At 44.2% G+C, this 21,562-nt stretch overlaps 1 protein-coding gene across 1 annotated transcript in view; it reads right to left on the bottom strand.

The window, feature by feature from the left end:
- The window catches only part of ZNF638 (zinc finger protein 638), a 1,461,093-nt gene that overhangs the window by 417,515 nt on the left and 1,022,016 nt on the right, over positions 1 to 21,562 (bottom strand). The window contains exon 3 of the mRNA XM_044081651.1: positions 15,990 to 16,051. Coding sequence (XP_043937586.1) covers positions 15,990 to 16,051 — 62 coding nt within the window. The remainder of the gene's footprint in view (positions 1 to 15,989; positions 16,052 to 21,562) is intronic.

The raw sequence follows: 21,562 nt of genomic DNA, 5'->3' as shown, positions 1-21,562 counted from the left end.
GCCAAAAAAAGTCAGGGGGCTGGAGGGAGGGTAACCAGGACAACACTGAATACACTAACATCTACATTTATGGTAAGTGTACACAAAGTACAGTTGTGTACACTTACCATAAATGTAGATGTTAGAGTGTGTAAACCAACGCAGGACCAAAGACTTTGTTATTCAGGCCGACTGAGGGCAACCTGCCAGCAGATTACCCAAATGTAACGACTGCAACAGTAAAACATGAAGAACATCTGTACACTATGTTCGTCGTGTTTCACCGTTGCAGTCATCACATCTGGGTAGATTCTCAAAGCTAAGGATGGGAGGAGGAATTTAGATAGCATTAGGACCAGCTATAAAAGGCCCTGCAAGACTGCAGTGGCAAAGTCAGCTCTGGATTTAGAGAAAATTGGCAAATGGTAATGCTTGGTGAAAGTACGTACAGAACTCCAGGTAGCACTTTCTAGGATGGCCCTGGGTAGGGACACCTCAGAGAAAGGCTGTACAGGTAGATGCAGCCCTGGTTGAATGGGGTCTGATCCCCTGTGGGATACGTTTTCCATGGTGCTTATAGCAGAAATGAATGCAATGGCCTATCCAGTTAGAAATGGTTTGCTTTGAAATAGCCTTCCCCTCTGCCCCTGCAGCAAATGCCACCAGTTCAGATTTCCTTTGAGGTTTAGTCCTGTCCAAGTAAAATCAAAGTTGTCTGTGCACATCTAAGGAGTGCAGTTTCAGTTTCCCCCTTGTTCTGTGGATTAGGAAAGAAGGTTGGCAAATAAATGGACTGATTAAGAGCCACACTGGATACCACCTTGGGCATGAAGGAGGGATTGGTTCTGAGGGACACCCTGTCCCAATGAAAGATGAAAGGCTCCACTGCGATAAGGGCCTGTAATTCAGATACCCTTCTTGCTGAAGTGATTGCTAAAAGGAAGGCTGTTTTCCAAGAACTGAATTATAAATGTGCACTAGCAGCTGGCTTGAAAGGAGGAAGAGTGCTTTTCTCCAATGCAAAGTTAAGGTCCCACCCTGGAGTTGGGGCTCTCCGGGGTGGTCTTAAATTGTTCGACCCTCTGAGGAACTGCTTGAGCAGTGGATAAGAGAAGAGGGGAGGTTCTGTGTTATAATGAGCTGAAATGGCTGAAGCGTGAATTTTGATGGAGGAAAAAGAAAGGCCCTTGTGAAGCATCTCAGTTAAGTATTGTAGACTCTGAGGTAAGTTTGGTGCTGCTGTGCTCATCCCTTGAGATTGGTTACAGGCACAGAATCTTGTCCATTTTTCAGCATAAGATTTTCTAGTACTAGGCCTCCTTGCCTCTAAAATGATATCCATTACTGGTTTACTGAGGGATGGTAAAGGAGAGATTAGGTAATTAGCCAGGCAGCTAGGTTCAGGGCTTGAAGCGGAGGGTGCAGAATCTGGTTCTCCTGCTGAGAAAACATGGTAGGAGTCTGAGGCAGGTGCCATGGGGCCAACAGTGACACTGCGCAAGAGGGGGTACCAATGTTGCCGTGGCCAGTCTGGTGCAATCAATATCGTCCTTGGTTTGTCCTGTTTGATCTTTAGTAGCATTTTGGAGAGGCAGAGGAGAAAAGGCATAAACTGATATTTTTCAGCTGAAGGACAGAACTCCACTTTCAGAGCTTGTTTGTGGGGAGTCCTTGTGCAAAATTTGTCTAATTGGTAGTTGCGCGGGGAGGCAAATAGGTCTGTATCTGGGCTCCCCCATTTGTCATGTTGAAACTCTGTTTCCAGTTTCCACTCGGGTGGGTCCATGAAGTTTCTGCTTAGTACGTCTGCCAGTGTATTTAGTTTTCCTGGCAGGAACTGAGCTTGTAGATGCACTTGGTAGCTCAAGGCTGTGTTCCACAGTGCCATGGCTAGTATGCAGAGGGGGTAAGAATGCGTACCCCACCTGCTTGTTTATGTACCACATAAGTGGTGTGATCAGTCTTTACCATTAACTGTCCTGGAAGAATGTGGTCCTTGAAGGCTGTCGGAGCATTCTGTACAGCTAACATTTCTTTTTGATTGACATGCAGGTGCATTTGACTTGGGCTTCATTTGCCCTGAATGCACTTCCCTGCCAGATGTGCCCCCCCAAGCATAGTCTGATGAGTCTGTAGTTAGGGTTTCGGCAGCAGGGGGTGGAATGAATGGCAGTCCCTTGTTTTGTTGGCAGGCCTCTGCACACCATAGGAACTCTAGTTGCAGGCAAGGTATGATAGGAATCCTTGTTTCCACGCTGTGACAAAATTGACTCCATAAGCTTTTTAAGTACCACTGAAGTTTCCTCATATGCAGTCTTGCATATGGAATTAGAAGAATGCAGTAGGCCATGAACCCCAAGGCTTGCAGAATTTGTCTTGCAGATAGCTGAGTTTTTGTGCCCACCTGTTTGAAGTAAGTTACCAAATAAATTTGCTTTTCTGGCGTAAGGTAAGCCATCTGGGCAGTTGTATTCAAGTTTGCACCCAGGAATTTAATTTTTTTGAGGGTACCAGTTGTGATTTTTTTTATTTGTAGTGTACCCTAGACAAGTTAGAACCCTTTTTACAAACGCCAGATGTTTTAGAAGATTGTCCCTATTTTCTGCCTAAATTAGACAATCGTCCAGGTATGGCTATATTTGAATATTTCTTTGCCTGCAAAATGCAATTACTGGAGCCAAGCACTTTATGAAGACCCTGGGCACGGTAGATAAGCCAAAAGGCAGTGCAGAGAACTGGTAATGCAAGTAGCCTGCTTTGAAGCGGAAGTATCTTCTGCAAAATTCCCTGATTGGGATATGCAGGTAAGCCTCAAGTCTAGAGTTACCAACCAGGCATCTTTGCCTAGCATAGGAAATAACTGTTGAAGTCAGCATCTTGAATTTTGGAACATCCAGAAATGTGTTTAGAGTAGATAACAGAATTGGACCCCATGATTTGTCTTTTCTGGGTACCAGGAAAAGTCTTGAATAGAAACCTTGTCCCTTTTCCTCTTCTGGTACTGGCTGAATAGCCCCCATGTTCATGAGGAACAGTACTTGTTTCTGGGCCTCTGCCCACTGATTTGGGGGCAGGTCTGGCCATCCGTTTGGGAATGGCAACATGTGGAAATGAAATCTGTATCTCTGGGATACTATATCTAAAACCCATTTGTCCTGGTTTATAAGTTGCCAGTTTCTTGCATGAAGTGCCAGTTTCCCCCCAAAGGGGCAGCTAAAAGGTAAGTGCTTGGTAAGTGTAAAGGGAAGTCATTGAGACTGCTTACCAGAGGGAGGTGTCTTGTTGATTCCAGATTTGGATAAGGTGGCATCCCATTGTTTTGTTCTAAAAGTCCCTTGTGACTGAAACCTGAAGCCTTTGGAATGTCTGGGTTTGACTTAAGTGGCTCTCTAAGGAACTGGAAAGGACCAGTTCTTAGTAGGCCAGTGCCTACTAAATCTTGGAGGTTGCACTTGTAAGAAATCTTTCACAGTTTGCATAGATTTAGCTTCATCTTCAATCTTTTTTAAAACTTCAACCTTATTACCAAAGAGACGGTCCTGTTGTAAAGGAGCAACCAACAATTTTGCTTTAACATGATCAGGCAGAGTTTGCTCTTTGAGCCAAGCATGCCTTCTTAGCACAGACCCAGTTACAGCAGCCCTGCAAGAGAACGCCAAAGAATCAAAACCACATTGCAAAGTATGTTTTCCAACTTGTTCAGCTCAGTGCAATAGATCCTGTAAATCTTTATTTTCCACACAGTCAGAAATTATCATTTTCTGTTTAAGCAGTCCCATGATATGCTGTTGATATTTAAGTATATGAAATTGACACTTTAAAGCCCTGATTGCCAACGCTTCAGAAGTGTAAACCTTCTTACCCCATCTATCCAGTGCCCTGGAATCTCTATCAGAAGGGGTAGGATTTTTAGCAGTAGAAGCCTTAATACCCTTGGGTCCCTGAGAAATGGTTTCAGGATCTGCAGTAGGATTTTTGAAAAAGAAATTTGTGGGAGTCAGGAACCCTGTAGTATCCGTCTAGCTTACAAGGAGCCGGAGGCAGAGAATCAGTAGCCATACTAGATTCTGAAAAAACATCAATGTCTAGAACAGGAGGTATAGCCAAAGGCCTATGCTGAGGAAGAAGAAGAAAATCCCCAAATCTCTCTTTAAATTCAGAGAAATCCTGACTTTCCCAGTGGAAATGCTCCCTTAAGGTATGTAAAGTTTCCCCAAAAGAAAAATCCTCAGGGAGAAAAGCAGAAGGGATGGAATCTTCTGCATCAGAGTCCTCAAAGGTACAGACAAATCCTGTTCATTATAAGAGTCAGAAGAAATAGAATCCTGTTCAGAAGATTCATATTCAATGTATTGCCTAGGCCTTCTGGGGGGGGGGGGGTTGGTTGGCCACCCCTGATCAGAGTAATTAAATCTTCAGCCATTTTGATCATTTGTTTTTTAGGCATAGGTGCCTGCACATGTGGCCCAGGCTTCAGTTTTTTAGACATAGATTTAGAATTTGGCCTTAGTTTTGAAGATGGCGCCAGTCTAATATACAAATCTGTAGGCCTGAAAACACCCTCAGAAGCTGGTGCCTGCACAGCGGCTCCAGACCCATCTAAGGTAGAGACATCCGCGGGTTCCATAATTGAAGCATCTCGTGGCATACCGGACTCTGAATGGGTCTCAGTAGAGGCCTGCGAATCAGAAGTAGCGGGTATCAGGGGCTGCGAAAGCGCCTCACCGAGTACCGGCGAGCTGGCAACTGGCTTAGAAGCGTAGTCAGTTTTGGACCTCGACGGCCTCTTTTCTTTGCATTTTTTAGGTGTTCCGGTAGTCGTATTGCTAACAAACGGCATTTCTGGATAACTGAAGCATGAGCCAATATATTTAGATGCAAAAATGTACAGACGTTTAATAGTGCGTTAATTAAATTTAGCACAAAACAGACAGCAAGGTACGTTGTGGTCAGGGCCTAAGCAAGGAATACAGTACAAATGAAAATCCTTATGGAGGTATTTGCTTCCCACAAGTAATGCAATTAACTTTTACTGACATCGGTAAGAAGCAAGAAAAAGTTTTGTACTCAGCTTTTTAGTTGAAGACTTCGGTTCTGAAACTCGAAAACAAGTTTTTAGGAGTCGGCCGACGGCACTTGTGAACTGCTGCTGCTTCGGGTACCACGCGGCAAGAGAGAGGATGTAATGGCGTCTGCTGCATGTTTTATACCCCTGATGACCTGACGTCAAGAAAAGAACAGCAACCGACGCAGGACTCAAGACTTTGTTAATCAGGCGAACTGAGGGCAACCTGTCAGCAGATTACCCAAATGTAATGACTGCAACAGTGAAACACGAAGAACATGTGCCCCGACATCGTGCCGCCTAATGTTAGTTCCCAGTGCCTCTATCAAGTACAGCCACTGGAGTGAACACTGGGTTAAACTTTCTATTACTGCTCCACTCAAGATTTTTCTTGAAGAGGGACAGTGAGGTGTTCTGCTTGACATGTATGAAGTCTACTCCAAAGCATGGCCAGTCTCTGGGTGAGGAAAGTACAGTTTTGTACCTACCATAAATGTAGATGTCCGAACTGGATAGCATCTGCAGTCATAACAAGTGGGTTGTCCTGTCGTCAGGCAGCCCTGCAGTCGGCCGGATTCCAAAGTCCGGGTCCGGCCGCTGATGTCGCACTCCACCCGACGTCATCTCTGTTGGTCTTCGGGTATAAAAGCATCAGCCGACGCCATTTTCCTCTGTTTCTTGCCCCAGATGCCAGTAGCCCTCTTGCAGGCTAAAAATTTGGATAGATGCCAATGTTTCCAAATAGATAGAGGTAAACACCACAATAAGCATATATGTACATATATACAAACAAATACACCATAAAAGACTCCCCCCCAACAGCTAGCTATTAGGAGGGTAAACACCCTAGGAGTACCACAGAGGGGAAGGAGGGAGGTTAATCCTGACTGCAGATGCTATCCAGTTCGGACATCTACATTTATGGTAGGTACAAAACTGTACTATGTCCTTCATGGATGCATCTGCAGTCATAACAAGTGGGTAGAATACCATAGCCAACTAGGGGAGGAGGATAAAAGTAGATTATGGTGTGTTTAGGATCCCTTTGCAGTACAGCAGTGGCAAACCCTGCTCGATCTGGAATATAGAGGCAAATTATAATGCTTGGCAAATGTATGCACGGAGGTCCAAGTAGCCGCCTCAATAGTGTCTTTGGTTGCCACCGTGAAGAAGGCTGTGGTAGTGGCTGTTGCCCTTGTAGAATGAGGTCTTATGTTCTGTGGAATTGGTTTTCCATGGAAGGAGTAACAGTATCATATGCAATTTCCTATCCATTTGGAGATTGTCTGTTTGGAAATAGCTTTTCCTTCCCTTCCTGTTGCATAGGCTACAAAAAGTTGGTCAGTCTTTCTGCTACTTTTTGTTCTGTCCAAGTAGTAGCGTAGCTGTCTATGTACATCCAAGGTATGCAGTATTCTTTCCCTCTGTTTTGTGGGTTGGGAAAGAAGGTAGGTAGGTGGATTGCCTGGTTTAAAGACACTCTGGATACCACCTTGGGCATAAATGTAGGATTAGTCCTCATGGACACTATCTTGGTGGAAGATTAGGAAGGGTTGCACTGCCATTAAGGCCTGTAGTTCTGAAACCCTCCTTGCTGAAGTAATTGCCAGTAGGAAAGCAGTTTTCCATGACAGGTGTTGTAGGTCTGCTGTTGCTGCTGGTTCAAAGGGTGATAGTGTCAACTTTTCTAGCACTTCTAAAGTTTAAGTCCCAAGCTGGTAATGGTGGTTTCCTTGGAGGTTTTACATTCTTGATTCCTCTGAGGAACTGCCTGAGCAAAGGGTGAAAAAACAGGTGGATCAAAGCTGTATTCTGCTGAAATAGCTGATGCATGTATCTTGATGGAGGAGTAGGACAGGCCTGAATGAAGAAGTTCGGCCAGATACTCCAGAATGTTAGGCATATCTATGTTTGACACATCTTTCCTCTTTCCGTACTCCAAATGACAAACCTTTTCCATTTTCCAGCATAGTTCCTTCTTGTTGAAGGTCTGCCTTCAAGAATAATGTCTTTAACTCTTTGGGAAAGTTCTGGATTAGCTGCTGCTATGTGATGTTCCATGCAGTCAGTTGCAGCGTTTTTAGGTTTGGATGTATGATGCTGTAGTTGTTCTGAGTTAACATCAAAGGCATCAGAGGTATTGGCCACATTCGTTCGAGACATGCTCTTCAGTAGTGGGTACCAGTGTTGTCTTGGCCAGTTTGGAGCTATCAGGATTATCCTTGGACGTTCTTCCTTGATTTTTAGTAGTACCTTGTGTATCAAAGGAAGAGGTGGGAATGCATATGCTGTTAGGCCTTTCCAGTTGAAGGAGAGTGAGTCCACTTTCCATGCTAGTGGGTGGAATGTCCTTGTGCAGAATTTTTTGAGCTGCTGATTGAGAGGTGATCACGAATAGGTCTATCTGTGGCATTCCCATTTCTTTGAGATGGTCTTGAAGATGTCCGGGTGCAGCTTCCATTCGTGGGCATCAGTGGTTCTGCTTAGTATGTCTGCTAGAGTATTGTCTTTCCGGTACAAATATTGCCTGTAACTGAATGTTGTAGCTGAGTGCCAGGGTCCACAGCTCCAAGGTCATTCTGCATAGGGGTATGAATGAGTGCCTCCCTGTTTGTTGTTGTACCACATGACTGTGGTGTTGTCTGTCCTTATCATCAACTGGCCCTCTTTGAGAAATGGTTTGAACTTTTGGATTGCCAGTTTTACTGCCAGCATTTCTTTTAGATTGATGTGCAGGTGAAGTTGATCCTGTGTCCACAATCCTTGCACGCATTTGTCCAGCATGTGGGCCCCCATCCCAGGTCTGAAGCGTCTGTTGTGATGGTCTGGCTTGGTTGACATCTGCGAAAGGGTAGGCCTGGGTTTAACTGGCATGCCTGAGCCCACCATAGGAACACCTGTTGTAAGCATGGAATTAGTGGGATTTCTGTTTCTAGACTGTGTCTGTGTTGGGACCATAAATTCTTTAGGTACCACTGTAGTTTCCTCATATGTAGTCTGGCAAATGGGACCAAGATTATGCACGATGCCATGAAGCCCAAGGCCTGCAGAACTTTTCTTGCTGTTAACTTGTTCAGTTTTGTTAGTGCCAAGAAGTAGAGAGGAAGTTCTTTTTGTTTTCTGTAGTCAGGAATGCCATTTGTTGTACTGTGTCCAATTCAGCAAGAATGTCCTTGTTTGGGATGGTATCAGCCTTGACTTTTGTAAGTTGACTGTGTATCCCAGTCCTTGTAGCAAGTAAATGACCCTTTGTAAATCTGTTGTCAGCTTGCTTTTGTTGTCCCCTTGTAGCAGGCAGTCGTCCAGGTATGGGTAAATTTGAATTCCAGTCTGCAATGGGCGATTACTGATGCCAGGCATTTTGTGAATACTCTGGGCAGTAGATAAGCCAAAGGGCAATGCTGAGAACTGATAGTGCTCTGATCCTGCAAGAAATCTGAGGTATCTTCTGCAGATTGGTCCGAATGGGGACGTGCAGGTATGCCTCCTTGAGATCTAGAGTTGCAAGCCAAGACTCCTTGCCCAGCATGGAAGAAGTTGCTGTAGGGTCAGCATTTTGAATTTTGGGACAATGATGTATGTATTTAAGGTGGACAGGTAGAATTGGTCTCCAACTTTTTCCTTTCTTGGAACTAGGAATAGTCTGGAGTAGAACCCCTTTCCTTGTTCTGCTGTTGGCACTCTTTCCACAGCTCTCATGTTTGCTAACTCCATTATCTGGCGTAGAGCCTCTGTCTTTTGATGTGGAGGTAGATTTGGCATTCCTCTTTTGACTGTTAAAGTGTGGAAGTGAAACCGGTAACCTTGATCTATGGTTTGTAAAATCCACTTGTCTTTTATGTAGTGCCAGTTCTTTGAAAATAAGGTTAACTTTCCGCCTAGAGGAGCTGCTATTTGTTCCCTGGTAGGCGGTTTTAGGATTAAGTCACTGTGGTTGTGCTGATGTAGTGGCAGTGGCTGTGTGTGCCTCTGTTGTTACCTTGCCACTGTCGTCCTCTGTAGGCACCTCCTCTGGTTTGGTTTCTGCCTCTGGAACGTCTATTCCTGCCCCTTTGAAATTTTGTGGAGTCAGGAAAGGACCAATTTTGGCAGGCCAGTTCCTGCTAAACCTTGGGGTTGAACCTGCAAGAAATCTTTAACAGTTTGAACAGATTTTTGCCTTTTCTTCCATTTTCTTCATAACCTGCTGGGCAGTACCAAACAGACTTGTCTTGTCCATAGGAGCATCCTAGCAACTTAGCTTTAACATGATCCGGTGAAAGCTTGTTCCTTCAGCCATGCATGCCTTCTTATCACTGTGCCTGTCATGGCTGATCTAAATGAAGCCTCCAGTGCATCATAGCCACATTTTAAGGAATGGTTGCTAACCTGTTGTATATTATTACCATCACTAATACATATTTCTTATCAAGAGATTCATCAGTGTTTAGTTTTTAGTTAACTGATCAAGCATAAACTCTTGGTATTGTATCATATGAAACTGACAGTTTAAAGCTCTAGCTGAGAGAGTAGCTTCAGAAGTGTAAACCTTCTTACCCCATCTATCCAGTGCCCTGGAATCTCTATCAGAAGGGGTAGGGTTTTTAGCAGTAGAAGCCTTAATACCCTTGGGTCCCTGAGAAATGGTTTCAGGATCTGCAATAGGATTTTGAAAAAGAAATTTGTGGAGTCAGGAACCCTGTAGTATCCGTCTAGCTTGGCAGGGGCTGGAGGCAGAGAATCAGTAGCCATACTAGATTCTGAAAAAACATCAATGTCTAGAACAGGAGGTATAGCCAAGGGCCTATGCTGAGGAAGAAGAAGAAAATCCCAAATCTCTCTTTAAATTCAGAGAAATCCTGACTTTCCCAGTGGAAATGCTCCCTTAAGGTATGTAAAGTTTCCCCAAAAGAAAAATCCTCAGGAGAGAAAGCAGAAGGGATGGAATCTTCTGCATCAGAGTCCTCAAAGGTACAGACAAATCCTGTTCATTATAAGAGTCAGAAGAAATAGAATCCTGTTCAGAAGATTCATATTCAATGTATTGCCTAGGCCTTCTGGGGGTTGGTTGGCCACCTGATCAAAGTAATTAAATCTTCAGCCATTTTGATCATTTGTTTTAGGCATAGGTGCCTGCACATGTGGCCCAGGCTTCAGTTTTTAGACATAGATTTAGAATTTGGCCTTAGTTTTGAAGATGGCGCCAGTCTAATATACAAATCTGTAGGCCTGAAAACACCCTCAGAAGCTGGTGCCTGCACAGCGGCTCCAGACCCATCTAAGGTAGAGACATCCGTGGGTTCTATAATTGAAGCATCTCGTGGCATACCGGACTCTGAATGGGTCTCAGTAGAGGCCTGCGAATCAGAAGAAGCGGTATCAGGGGCTGCGAAAGCGCCTCACCGAGTACCGGCGAGCTGGCAACTGGCTTAGAAGCGTAGTCAGTTTTGGACCTAGACGGCCTCTTTTCTTTGCATTTTTTAGGTATTCCGGTAGTCTTATTGCTAACAAACGGCATTTCTGGATAACTGAAGCATGAGCCAATATATTTAGATGCAAAAATGTACAGACGTTTAATAGTGCGTTAATTAAATTTAGCACAAAACCGACAGCAAAGTACGTTGTGGTCAGGGCCTAAGCAAGGAATACAGTACAAATGAAAATCCTTATGGAGGTATTTGCTTCCCACAAGTAATGCAATTAACTTTTACTGACATCGGTAAGAAGCAAGAAAAAGTTTTGTACTCAGCTTTTTAGTTGAAGACTTCGGTTCTGAAACTCGAAGTTTTTAGGAGTCGACCCGGCACTTGCGAACTGCTGCTGCTCGGGGTACCACGCGGCAAGAGAGAGGATGTAATGGCGTCTGCTGCATGTTTTATACCCTGATGACCTGGCGTCAAGAAAGAACAGCAACCGGCGCAGGACTCAAGACTTTGTTAATCAGGCGAACTGAGGGCAACCTGTCAGCAGATTACCCAAATGTAATGACTGCAACAGTGAAACACGAAGAACATGTGCCCCGACATCGTGCTGCCTAATGTTAGTTCCCAGTGCCTCTATCAAGTACAGCCACTGGAGTGAACACTGGGTTAAACTTTCTATTACTGCTCCACTCAAGATTTTTCTTGAAGAGGGACAGTGAGGTGTTCTGCTTGACATGTATGAAGTCTACTCCAAAGCATGGCCAGTCTCTGGGTGAGGAACCTGTCCCTCCAGCATGTTCTGTTGATGGTGGTAATGAGAGGTTGAGGTCTCTGGAGTATGTGGTGCAGAGGGACTGGGATTTCTTTAGGATGTAGCATGTAACATAGATTTTATTTTATTTTTTTATTTAGATGTAGATGTAACAGAGCTGGGTCAGACATGGCTTTGCAAGTCAAGCAGAGATCGCCTCTAAGTAGGCAGCATGAGACAGAAAATAGCTGGAATCTTTTGAGTCTGTCCATGTAGGACACGTTTAATACATAGGATCCTCTTCATGAGGTACTTCTGTGGCCTCTCTAGCTGTTGCAGGTGTCTAGTGAGGGTCATGCCCAATGGGGCATTATACTCTAGGACTGGCCTAATGAGGGAAGAGTAGAGATACGATTACCTCTTTTCCTGAATGCAAAACTCCTGGTAATGAAACGTGCCACATAGGGCTTTCTGACCACAGTGGCAATATGGTGTTTAAAAGAGGCTGTCAACCTACATCCCCAGATCTCTTATAACACCTTCAGTGTTCAGTGGGCTCCCATCGATGTGGTAATTAGAGGGAACTGAGTTAACCAAACGGGATGAGGACACATTTTTTTAGCGTTAAGCTTAAGGCCATGGTTTCGACACCAGTCACTGGTCGCAGTGAGGCCTTTCTGTAGGATGTCTGCATCACTTGGGGAGTTAATGGCTCCCAGCTTGCAGTCGTTTGCGAACTTGGTCAGCCAGAGTCCCTTTGTGTTGGTCTGGACTTCTAAGTAGATGCCGAACAGGAGAAAACTCAGGACCAACCCCTGTGGGACTCTACTCATGACTGGCTGGCAGTCTGACTTGGAGACCGCTACTTTGACAATGTGCGTTCCATCTGTGAGCCAATTTGTAACCCACCTAGTGACATAGGGGTTGATGCCTAGTTTGGCGAGTTTTCAGTCATTCCCAAGCGAAGAATGGCAAAGGCCTTGGTCGGATCGAGATAGGCTGTAAGCACTGCCTTACCTTCCTCCACAGCTCTAACTGATTCAAAGAAGTCAACCAGGTTGAGCAGGCATGATCTCCCTTTCACAAAGAGGAATTGCGTGGGGTCTAAAGGTTGGAGATTTCCTACATCTTTGTAATATCTGGTCCACGATTATGTGCTTTAGACTTGTCAGGCAAATGCGGTGAGAATTCCCAGGGTCTGTAGTCACTCCCCCTTTATTGAGAGTGATGACTGTAGCAGTGCGCCATTCTGTAAGGCAAACCCTGAAGTGAGGCTGTGACTGAACAGGGCACACAGATGTGGTGCCAGTTCGCTTTGTGGTTCATGTAGAACACAGGGATATCATCAGGTCTCATGGAAACTATTTTTGGCCTTCAACAATGCAGCTTTAACCTGTGATACAGTAATGCCTGGTGCCTGGCATTCTTCCAGTATTGTGACTGGTCGTTTGAGGGGTAAAGTTGGCACTAAATCAGTCAGCCACTATGTTGGCAATATCCGTTGGCTCAGTATACAAGGTACCATTGTGCAGTAACACAGCAAAGCTGGGTATTGCCGTGGGGGTTCTTGATATAATTGACTCCTCAAACTTGGGAATTTAGTGTGCAGGTGGTGTGGCGACATATGCATCCTCCTCAATTACTTCAGGTGTGGCAAACTCGGTGGAAAAGGAAGCATTGGCTCACTTCTGCAGAGGCTCCCCTCATCATCCTCAGAGAAAGTCTAATAGAAAGATAACCATGGATGCAGAATGTTCTGGTAGGAATCTCAAAAAGGCACTGGGGCCTCTCTATCCTGCTGTTTTGGGAAGCTACATAACAGACAATGAGGTAAGGTCGCCCCCCCCCCCCCCCCTAGTTGTCTCCATCTGCAGGAGGGGGCAGTTATTGGGAATTTTGCATTGGTCCCCTAAAAGTCAGAACACGTTTGCCTTTTAGACAGTCATTTGGTGGTGGGGTGGTCCCACTAGACCCGATGAGAAATAACAGTTTAAGAACTTACCATAACCTTAGATGTCCTTCCCTTCCATGTTGCAGTATTCATAACAGTAGGGAGGTTGCTGCCTGCAGCTCCATCTTCCGGCCAGTATATTCAGAAGGGTGTGTGACATCCCTCATCAGGGCCACAAACAGACATTGGATATAAAAGTGACATCTGAGGTACCCTCTTCAGAATATGTTGCTGCATACAGTAGTGCTCCTGTGGGTTAAAAGAGGATCCTACTAGGAGACCCTTAGACTTGCATGTAAGGCCAGGCCCAGGGCAGTAGGTCGGTTCTGTTTAATGTGGAGACTGGGGCTTTAGGTATGAACCTGGGTGCAGGAGTTGTTTCCATGGTCAACCAGGCCTTGGAGAATTAACCTGGCAAAGCCAGCTCTTGCTCTGGAGGCCATGTCCAGCTTGTATTTGGTGAAAGTGGGGACCAAGGTCCAAGTGGCTGCTTCTAAAATGGATGTGAAGTCAATGCCTTTGGAAAAGGCAGTAGAGGAGGCAGCTGCCCTAGTAGCATGAGGTTTGGCATGACCCTGCAAGGATTTTCCATGATGGGAATAGCACAAGGTAATGGATTTAGAGATTCATGAGAAAATGGCCTGTTTGGAGACTGCCTTCCCTAGGGCTCTGGGATGGAAGGAGATTAAATGGTCAGATTTTCTAATAGATTTGGTTTTAACTAGGTAGTATCAGAGTTGCCTGGATACAATCCAAGGAATGAGTCCTCTCTGAGGAATTTTGTGGAGGAGGGTAGAAAACTGGTAGGTTAATGGTTTGACTCAATGAAAGTTCATTAACTACCTTAGGCATGAAGGGAGGGTTGGTCCCGAGAGCAGCTATGTCGTGGAAAACAAGATACGGAGAGATGGCCATAAGGGCTTGCATCTCTGATGCCCTCCTGGCGGAGGCGAGGGCTACTAACAGAACTGTTTTCAGGGTGCACATTTTCAGTGGAAACTGAATGAGCTGGTTCAAATGGAAGTAAAGTTAGTTCTTCTAATACGAACCAGAAAGTGAGGTGCACTAAACCCTGGACAGAGGGAGTGCAGTCACTGTCTTAGATCTTTGGTGTCTAGGAAGTTCAACCCTCAGAGCGCTACTGTTAAGTAATGAATTGAGACTGAGAAGGTGGACAGGGTATCTAATATTAGCTTGGGGGTGTTTTTCTGTCTAGAAAAAGCTTAAGCTTTTAGCTATGATTTCTTTTTTGTACATAATGTGAATTACCAGCAGAGGGAAAAGGTCAGAGTATCATGTTCCTCACACAGAGATAATATGCAGTACTTGAGATTAAACTAAGGGGAATTTTCTTCCTGCAGTGACACTTTTGATGAGCGATTGTGTAATCAAAAAGGGAACAAAAGCGTACAAATCAGATATGAAGCCACAGAATAACAGGACAAGTAATGAGACAACTCAATTAGATGCAGTGACAAGTTTAAATTGGCAATGTAATAGGGAGTCAGAAGAAAAAAGAAAAATACACAAGGCAAACACTCAAGACACTGAGAAACCTCACCTCAAATTAGATAAGCCAGAGGCTCGTTCCCACCTCTTCCATGTCAAACAAAGTATGGCAATGAAGATCTGGAGAGGAAAGGTACTACAGTGCAGAACTAGATAGGAATACAGCAATCTCGCAAAATTTACTTGCAAATTACCCCTTACACCTGCCGGTGTTCGTTTTGTTACTGAAGAATGACCACCTCTTAGATTTTAAAAAAGTTTGTCACATACACTTAACCTCAGTCAGCAATACGAAAAAGTGCCAGCAAAAGCAATTTCATTAGACAACACTTGCTCAAGTACTGTACTAAAGCGCCACAGTTCAATACCAAGTGCATACATGTATCCACAACAGTTGTTTGGTCAGCAAGACCCAAACAGGCAATGTTTAAACATTTTTGGATGCACGTGTGAACTTATGCAGCACAGTGACCGAAAAGCCAGGAGAAATGAAGATGCCACATTAAAGAGATACTGATACTTTGCTGTCAAACAATGTATTTCTACAAAAAATGTCATACTCACCAGTATTACTCCACGAGGGAAGCTGATGCAGAAAAACTCACACAAGGTTCCAATAGGGAAATACAGCGCACTGGAAACAACGCTAAAGAGTACCCTACCTCCTGCACTTGTATTTGAGCACTCAGGCTGGGGGAAGGACACGGGAGCCATGACATCACAGAATGGGTGGGTCTCATTATTTTAGATGGAATCGGATGACTGCCGTGGTGATGTCACTTTGGGGGAGGGAACTGGTTAAAAATAGTACCTGCACTGCCTGGCCTCGATGATGTCAGTAATCAGGTGACTCCAGCAAGCTTTATTCAAACACGAGAGAATAATTTTTTTAAGTGAAACCATCACAGTATGAGAAGGTAGGCTTCTGTAACTTAAGGGGAATTATACAAATTGTAAATGCTTTATTGTTGTTGCTTTACAGAAGACAACGTAAATAGGGAGGGAAAGGGCCGTGAAGTTGATGAATACATTAGAGAAACCTGTTGGACTCAACTGTAAACTAGCATTATAAGCCTTCTTTTTTTTTTTGAGCAAGAGCAGTTGTCCTAATGGAATGTACTTTCTTCAAATTCCCTCAATTCACTCCAGATCTCTCATTCCTTCACCTTCCTGCACACTAGACATTTCATACAATAAACCTTCCTCCAAGTAAACTACTTCAACAGCATTTCCCATGCAGCTAGAAAGTTGAAACAGCTTTTAAATGTCATATACTATTCTACATCTAGCATTGTAAGTCCACAAACCACACTTCTATGTAAATATCCTTACTGTTGGCGTAGACGTCTGCAGCTTTCAATATGGGAGGCTGTATTCTGATGTTCAATCCAATCCTGTTTTTCAAATAAGAAGATACAAAGTCATTCTTCCATTCTTTCAGGGATCATTTTACACTGCTTACACTATTAATCTCGACAATGACAAAGAACGACAAAAATACACATCAGAACACTTACCTCAGTGTTGCAGACCATCACCTAAAACATACCCAATTAATAAATGCCATTGTTTTAGACATGCATGCAACGTACTAAACAGGAAAATAAGTGCAAGCCACTGAACAGAACTGTGTACTACACAACTTTTAAAGAATCCAATCTAATCTCACCAAGACTAAGGATACACAATGCTCAAGGTCAGCACAATCTACCTTGACTAAATTAGAATTATTGTTTCACAATAAGCCTTCAATAGGCTATGAAGATGAACATCTGGGTGCAACACCCTCATAACACAGCTACAAAAGTTTTCACTCTGGCTGACAAACTGGAGTATACCTCCCAGCCAAAAGGGATGCTCAACCATATTCATCTAACACCTGCCTCCAGCCCAAAACTGGCACTTTAAATGCATAATCATGGTCAACACCCCACAACTTTACTATGCTGAAATGAACCAGCTGAGAGAGACTAATCCTAAACAGGGCCAATGGACCCCAAAGTCAAGTCTTGGGAACGAATATCCTTTAAAAGCTAGAGCCTAAAGGAAGCTCTGGATGAACTAACACCCGGTGAATGCAATGATGGTATACTAATCAAAAATGTAGACGTTTCAACAAAGGCTTGTTGCTGTGGTGAAAATTAATACCTGCAAAGTCTCTATCATAACTGTAACAAAGACCACATTTAACCACCTAAAAAGCAACTGCCCCGAAGATTTACTGCTCTGACAAATTAAAAACTCAAACTTTACATCTTTACTAAAATAAGCTATCCTATGTAAAATGTTCAATGATTTTTGGAAGTCCAAGTTAAAGTAATGCATGAGCAGTCATTCTACTAATTTAAATATGGAGGTAAAAAGTACAGTTTTGTACCTACCATAAATGTAGATGTCCGAACAGGATAGCATCTGCAGTCCTAACAAATGGGTTGTCCTGTCGTCAGGCAGCCCTTCGGTCAGCCGGATTCCAAAGTCTGGGTCTGGCCTCGGCTGGTGTCGCACTTCACCCGACGTCATCTCTGCTGGTCTTCGGGTATAAAGGCATCAGCCGACGCCATTTTCCTCAGTGTTTCTTGCCCCAGATGCCAGTAGCCCTCTTGGATAGCTAAATTTTTGGGTAAATGCCAATATTTCCCAAAAAGTAGAAGGCAAACAAAAAATATGCATGTATGTACATATATACAAACAAATACACCATAAGAGATCCCCCCCCCCCCAGCTAGCTATTAGGTGGGCAATACCGTAGGAGTACCACAGAGGAGAAGGAGGGTGGGTAATCCTGACTGCAGATGCTATCCTGTTCGGACATCTACATTTATGGTAGGTACAAAACTGTACTATGTCCTTCAAGGATGCATCTGCAGTCCTAACAAATGGGTAGAATACCATAGCCAAACTAGGGGAGGAGGAATAAGAATTATGGTGTAGTTATGATCCCTTGCAACACAGCAGTGGCAAACCCTGCTCGGGATCTAGAGTATAGAGGTAAGTTATAATGCTTGGCAAATGTATGCACGGAGGTCCAAGTAGCAGCCTCAATAATGTCCTTGGTAGCCATCCTCGTAAGAAGGCTGTGGTAGTGGCTGTAGCCCTTGTAGAATGAGGCCTTATGTTCTGTGGAATTTGCTTTCCATGATAGGAGTAACAGAATCTTATGCAATTTCCTATCCACTTGGAGATTGTCTGTTTGGAAATTGCTTTTCCTTCCCTTCCTGTTGCATAGGCTACTAGGAGCTGGTCAGTTTTTCTATTGCCCTTGGTTCTGTCCAGGTAGTAGCGCAACTGTCTATGTACATCCAAGGTATGCAGCAGTCTTTCCCCTTTGTTCTGTGGATTGGGAAAGAAGGTAGGTAGGTGGATTGCCTGGTTTAGAGACAGTCTGGATACCACCTTAGGCATAAATGTAGGATTAGTTCTCATGGACACTATCTTGATGGAAGATTAGGAAGGGTTGTACTGCCATTAAAGCCTGTAGATTCCGAAACCCTTCTTGCTGAAGTAATTGCCAGTAGGAAAGCAGTTTTCCAGGATAGGTGTTGAAGATCTGCTGTTGCTGCTGGTTCGAATAGAGGGAGTGTCAATTTTTCTAGCACAAAATTCAAGTCCCATGCTGGTAATGGTGGTTTCCTAGGAGGTTTTACATTCTTAATTCCTCTGAGGAACTGCCTGAGTAGAGGATGCGAGAAGACAGGGGGATCGAGGCTGTATTCTGCAGAAATAGCGGATGCATGTATCTTGATGGAGGAATAGGACAGGCCAGTATGTAGGAGCTCTGCCAAATATTCCAGGATGTTGGCAATATCTACCTTTGACGCATCTTTCCCTCTTTCCGTACTCCAAATGACAAACCTTTTCCATTTTCCTGCATAGTTCCTTCTAGTAGAAGGTCTGCGGGCCTCAAGGATAATGTCTTTAACCCTTTGGGATAAATCTGGGTTAGATGCTCTTATGTAATGTTCCAGACAGTGAGTTGCAGAGTTTTCAGGTTTGGATGCAAGATGTTGTAGTTGCTCTGAGTCAACATCAAAGGAATCAGGGGTAGAGTCCATCCGAGACATGCTCCTCAGTAATGGATACCAGTGTTGTCTTGGCCAATTTGGAGCTATCAGAATTATCCTTGGCCGTTCCTCTGATTTTGAGTAGTACCTTGTGCATCAAAGGAAGGGGTGGAAATGCATATGCTGTCAGGCCTTTCCAATTGAAGGATAGAGAGTCCACCTTCCAAGCAAGAGGGTGGTATGTCCTTGTGCAGAATTTCTTGAGCTGGTGGTTGAGTGGGGATGCAAATAGGTCTATTTGTGGCATTCCCCATTTCTTTGTGATGGCCTTGAAGATGTCCGGGTGTAGCATCCATTCGTGAGCATCCGAGGTAGTTCTGCTTAACATGTCTGCTAGAATGTTTTCTTTTCCCGGTACAAATATTGCCTGTAATTGAATTTTGTAGCTCAGAGCCATATTCCACAGGTCCAGAGTCATTCGGCATAGGGGGTATGAATGAGTGCCTCCCTGTTTGTTGATGTACCACATGACTGTGGTGTTGTCTGTCCTTATCATCACTTGGCCCTCTGAGGAATGGTCTGAAATTCTGGATTGCTAGTTTTACTGCCAGCATCTCTTTGATTTATGTGCAGGTGTAGTTGATCTGGAGTCCATAGGCCTTGAATGCACTTGTCCAGCATGTGTGCCCCCCAACCGAGGTCTGAGGCGTCCGTTGTGATGGTTTGGCTTGCTTGAATGTTGTGGAAGGACAATCCTGAGTTTGCCTGGCATGTCTGAGCCCACCATAGAAACTCTTGTTTCAGGCATGGAATTAGTGGTATTTCGGTTTCTAAGCTGTGCTTGTGTTGAGACCATAAATTCTTTAGGTACCACTGTAGCTTTCTCATATGCAGTCTGGCATGGGGGACCAAGATTATGCAGGATGCCATGAAACCCAAGGCCTGCAGTACTTTCCTTGCTGTTAGTTTGTTCTGCTTTGCTAGTGTCAAGAAGTACAGAGGAAGTTGTTCTTGTATTTCTGCAGTTAGGAATGCCATCTGTTTTACTGTGTCCAATTCTGCACCCAAGAATGTTATTGTCTGGGATGGTATCAGTTTTGACTTTTTTAAATTGACTGTGTATCCCAGGGCTTGTAGTAAGCAAATGACTCTTTGTAAGTCTTGTGCCAGCTTGCTTTTGTTGTCCGCTTGTATCAGGCAGTCGTCCAGGTATGGATAAATTTGGATTCCCTGAAGCCTGCAATGAGCAATTACTGATGCCAGGCATTTCGTGAACACTCTGGGCGCAGTAGATAAGCCAAAGGGCAATGCTGAGAATTGATAATGCTCTGATCCTGCAAGAAATCTGAGGTATCTTCTGCAAATTTGGTCGTATGGGGACGTGCAGGTATGCCTTCTTGAGATCTAGAGTTACCAGCCAATACTCCTTGCCCAGCATGGGAAGAAGTTGGTGTAGGGTCAGCATTTTGAATTTTGGAACAATGATGAATGTATTTAATGCGGACAGGTCGAGAATAGGTCTCGACTTGTTCTCTTTTCTTGGTACTAGGAAGAGTCTGGAGTAAAATCCCTTGCCCTGTTCTGTAGGTGGTACCCTTTCCACAGCTCTCATCTTTGTTAATTGAGATATTTGTTTTAGGGCTTCTGACTTTTGATTTGGTAGCAGGTTTGGCATTCCTCTTTTTGTTGGTAAGGTGTGGAAATGAAACCTGTAGCCTTGGTCTATAGTTTGCAAAATCCAGTTGTCTTGTGATATAGTGCCAGTTTTTTGAAAATAAGGCTAACTTTCCGCCTAAGGGTGCTACTATTTGTTCCCTGGTAGGCGGTGTTAGAACCAAGTCACTGTGATTGTCGTGTTGCAGTGGTAGTGGTTGTATCCGTGCCTCGTTGGTTATTTCCTTGCCACTGGCGTCCCCTGTAGGCACCTCCTCTGGATTGATTTCTGCCTCTGGAACGTCTATTCCTGCCTCTCTGATTTTTAGAGGAGTCTGGAAAGGACCAATTTTTGGAAGGCCAGTTCCTGCTGAACCTTGGGGGCTGTACCTGTAAGAAATCTTTAACTGTTTGTACAGATTTTGCCTTCTCTTCCATTTTCTTCATTACTTGTTGGGCAGGAGAACCAAATAGACTGACCTTATCCATAGAAGCATCTAATAGCTTTGCTTTAACATGATCCGGCAAGACCTGCTCTTTCAACCATGCATGCCTTCTTATAACTGTGCCAGTCATGGCTGATCTAAATGAAGCCTCCAGTGCATCATAGCCACATTTTAAAGAATGGTTACTAACCTGCTGAATGTTATTCACCATTTCTAGAACATATTTCTTATCTAAGAAATCATCAGAGGACAGTTTCTTAGTTAATTGATCAAGCATAAACTCTTGGTATTGGATCATATGAAACTGACAGTTCAAAGCTCTAGCTGAGAGAGTAGCGGAGATGTAAACTTTTTTACCCCATCTCTCTAAGGACCTGGATTCCCTATCAGAAGGGAGAGGGTTTTTAGCTGAGGTCGAAGCTACTGCCTTAGGCCCTGGGAGATAGTCTCCGGATCTGCAAAAGGAGCCTTGTATAAGTGGTGATGAGTGTCCGGTACCCTGTAGAACCTGTCGGGCTTAGCAGGGGCTAGAGGTAAAGTATCAGGAGCAGTGCAAACATCATTAAATGCATCATCCACAACAGGAAGAACTGGAGGTATAGCTAAGGGCCTATGCTGCGGTAAGTGTAAAAAGGTCCTAAGCCTTTTTCTTGAATCTGAGAAATCTTGTCCCTGCCATTGGAATTGCTCTCGCATGGCATGCAAGGTTTCCCCAAAGGAAAATTCCTCTGGTGGAGAGGCAGAAGGAATATTCTTCAGCATCAGAATCTTCATAAGTAGAAAGAGGAGCCTCTGGATGGTCTGT

Source organism: Protopterus annectens, chromosome 8.part1 (assembly GCF_019279795.1).
Source record: "Protopterus annectens isolate FY-2018-M chromosome 8.part1, PAN1.0, whole genome shotgun sequence".
Lineage (NCBI taxonomy): Eukaryota > Metazoa > Chordata > Ceratodontiformes > Protopteridae > Protopterus > Protopterus annectens.
The sequence above is the reverse complement of the archived record's forward strand: the minus strand, read 5'-3'. Positions and strand labels throughout refer to the sequence as shown.